The sequence below is a fragment of the Limulus polyphemus genome, unplaced genomic scaffold (genome assembly GCF_000517525.1).
Source record: "Limulus polyphemus unplaced genomic scaffold, Limulus_polyphemus-2.1.2 Scaffold4152, whole genome shotgun sequence".
Classification (NCBI taxonomy): domain Eukaryota; kingdom Metazoa; phylum Arthropoda; class Merostomata; order Xiphosura; family Limulidae; genus Limulus; species Limulus polyphemus.
The window spans coordinates 86,866-90,304 of NW_013669762.1; the positions used below are offsets into that span (position 1 = coordinate 86,866).

General features: G+C 31.1%; 1 protein-coding gene across 1 annotated transcript in view; it reads right to left on the reverse strand.

Moving 5' to 3' along the window:
* LOC106470666 (ankycorbin-like) overlaps positions 1-3,439 on the reverse strand; it is a gene marked incomplete at its 5' end in the record, with an annotated part of 25,723 nt that overhangs the window by 15,274 nt on the left and 7,010 nt on the right. The window contains 2 exons of the mRNA XM_013931231.1: positions 788-951; positions 2,877-3,010. Coding sequence (XP_013786685.1) covers positions 788-951; positions 2,877-3,010 — 298 coding nt within the window. The remainder of the gene's footprint in view (positions 1-787; positions 952-2,876; positions 3,011-3,439) is intronic.

Genomic DNA, 3,439 nt, shown 5'->3' on the forward strand with positions numbered 1-3,439 from the left:
GATTAGTATCTTTATTACAACAGTACTTCTTTAAATATAGGATTTCTAGAATAATACAAACGAATTCTAATCGCAGACACTGAAATCTGTAACTTGCAAGTACATTTGTCTTAGGCCTAACATTAGTTGAGCCTTTATTAAGTACGGCCTATATTCGTTAAAAGAAAAAATTAATACTGTAAGTGTAACTTGTGTACGTTTTTTGTTTTAGTTTAGTTAGGGCTAAACTTTACCGTACTTAATACTATCACTAAATAAACTTATACTGTTATTCTACGACCTAACGTTAGACCTTTTTAAAAACTTTGATAAGCTTTTAATTTGTTGTTGTACAGAATGTCTACTGCTGTACTTTTAAACCCACCTTCTGTTTACATCTGTTGAAATATAAAGTGCGCGCGCATGCGCATTTAGATAGTAAGGTGCGCACGCATTTTCAGGACAAACAAAACTTAATATTATTACAATATATGGATAGAGCCCATTTTGTAGATTTGCACTAAAACAAACAGCAATACTATTTCACAAAAACAGTTTTATAACGCAATTAAATATTATATATGAATACGTTTCTCAGTCACTGTTTTATTTTATCACATTTTTCAATAACAAATTGTGAAAACTTCGTCAAAACGACAAGTAACTGTAGTGCGCTTATAGAACTGTTTTTACAAATGTTTGCTTTTGAATTTAGTACTTATCTATACAAGTTTTGATCATCAGGTAATATAATCAATGACGAAGAAAGATATTATACAAGTAGTACGTCTCCAAGATATAATGGTACCTTAGTTGTCTGTAAGATGGGGTTTATGTTGGCTTTATGGTCCAATAGAATTTTGCATATTTCAACATTGTCGGTAATGGCTGCGATGTGGAGTGCTGTTCGGCCATTAAGATTCTGAGCGTTAACAGCGTTGGGGTTTACAGAAAGCAACCACAGCACGAGATCTATTGGTGAAAAAATAAAAAAGAGGAAAGGCATTAAGTGTTTTATCACAACACTATGAAACTTTAATAAATTCGACTTACAGCGTACGTGAGGCGTTTGTATACTACATAGTCTGTGTTTTCGCTCCTTTTGACCTTACTAAACAATCGCGTAAGACGTTATTAACTTATGCGACTTCTTGTGGGGATTATTGAAACTATGTTTCAGGAGACAAACTTATGAACAGATAAAACATAAAAGCATCGAAAGGTGTTTAGATATCTAAAATTGTTTTTTTATTTAATTTTTTTCATAAGAAACATGAGAACGATCGAACCTTGAACCTGGTTGAGGACTTCATGCTCACGACAAATCTGCAGATTACTACCAAAGTTAAGGTCCAATGTATAATAAAAGTCTCAGTTGTTACCGTTTCACTATTTTTGGCGGAGTGGTTTTTCATATATAGAATTTCTTCTCACTCTAAAACCAATGTGTATTTGTATTTCTTACAGACAATTCAACACAAAGATAAAACTGTGTAGACATTGAAATAATAAACAAAACTTACAAATAATACAGTATAAAGATAAGACGGTGTAGACGATACAATAATAACTAAAACTTACAAACAATACAATACAAAGATAAGACGGTGTAAACAATACAATAATAACTAAAACTTACAAACAATGCAGTATAAAGATGAGACTGTGTAGACATTGAAATAATAAACAAAACTTACAAACAATACAGTATAAAGATAAGACTGTGTAGACATTGAAATAATAAACAAAACGTCTTATCTTTATACTGTATTGTTTGTAATGTGTAGACATTGAAATAATAAACAAAACTTACAAACAATACAGTATAAAGATAAGACGGTGTAGACAATACAATAATAACTAAAACTTACAAACAATACAATACAAAGAAAAGACGGTGTAAACAATACAATAATAACTAAAACTTACAAACAATACAGTATAAAGATGAGACTGTGTAGACAATAAAATAATAACTAAAACTTACAAACAATACCATACAAAGATAAGACGGTGTGGACGAAATAATAAATAAAATGTACACACAACACAACACAAATATTAGGTGGTGTAGACGATACATTAATAACTAAAACTTACAAACAACACAAAGATAAGATGGTGTAGACAAAAATAATAATAACTAAAACTTACAAACAACACAAAGATAAGAAGGTGTAGACAAAATAATAATAATAATAACAAACTTACAAACAACACAACACAAAGATAAGAAGGTGTAGACGATACAATAATAACTAAACTTTAGAAACAATACAAAAAGAACGATAAGAAGGTGTGGACAAAATAATAATAACTAAAACTTACAAACAATACACTACAAAGATAAGAAGGTGTAGACAATACAATAACAATTAAACTTACAAACAATACAATACAAAGATAAGAAGGTGTAAATAATACAATAATAACTAAAACTTACAAACAATACAATACAAAGATAAGAAGGTGTAAATAATACAATAATAATTAAAACTTATAAACAATACAATACAAATATAAGAAGGTGTAGACAATACAATAATAATTAAAACTTACAAACAATACAATACAAAGATAAGACTGTATAAACGATAAAGTAATTACTATTATGCAATACATCAGTGCTTAATTTATACGAAAGAAATACCGGATTCATTATCGATGCTAATAGTTCGAATGGGGAATGTAGCTGATTACATCAAATATTAATTGACAACGTAATCGGGGCAGTCTTAAAACGAATTAGTGTTTCCACTAATGAAAAAACAAAACAAAAACGAAACAGGTAACGTATTTTAGATCCAGAGAGATCCGACAGAAATTAAGCTCTGTGATAAATTCAGTTCATAATGAAAACGAATACCGTCCGGCTAGAAGTCAGAAAATGTGTTCACCCTTTCTGCCCGATTGGACGGCTTCGTGGAGCGGCAAATCTCCACGCATGTTAGGCAGCCACATGTTACCCCCTTTGGACTCCAGAATCTTCAAAGTCTCCAGTTGTCCCTTGGAAGCTCCACAGTGGGCAGCTCTTGAAAAAGACATTGTCTATAAACGTTATAGGACTAACATTGTTCTTTGTGTAACAGATATTTTAGTGGCAAAAATCTGAACAACTAAAAATGGGCACGAGGAGATGTGTTTTTTGTGTTCGGTTTTTACTTTACCATTTGAACTAAACAAACAGTTTCATAGGATATAACCACTAATAATACACGTAGACCGATCAGCACTAGGTATTACCATTAATAATACATGTAGATCGATCAGCACTAGGTAATACCACTAATAATACATGTAGACCGATCAGCACTAGGTATTACCATTAATAATACATGTAGATCGATCAGCACTAGGTATTACCACTAATAATACATGTAGACCGATCAGCACTAGGTATTACCACTAATAATACATGTAGACCGATCAGCACTAGGTATTACCACTAATAATACATGTA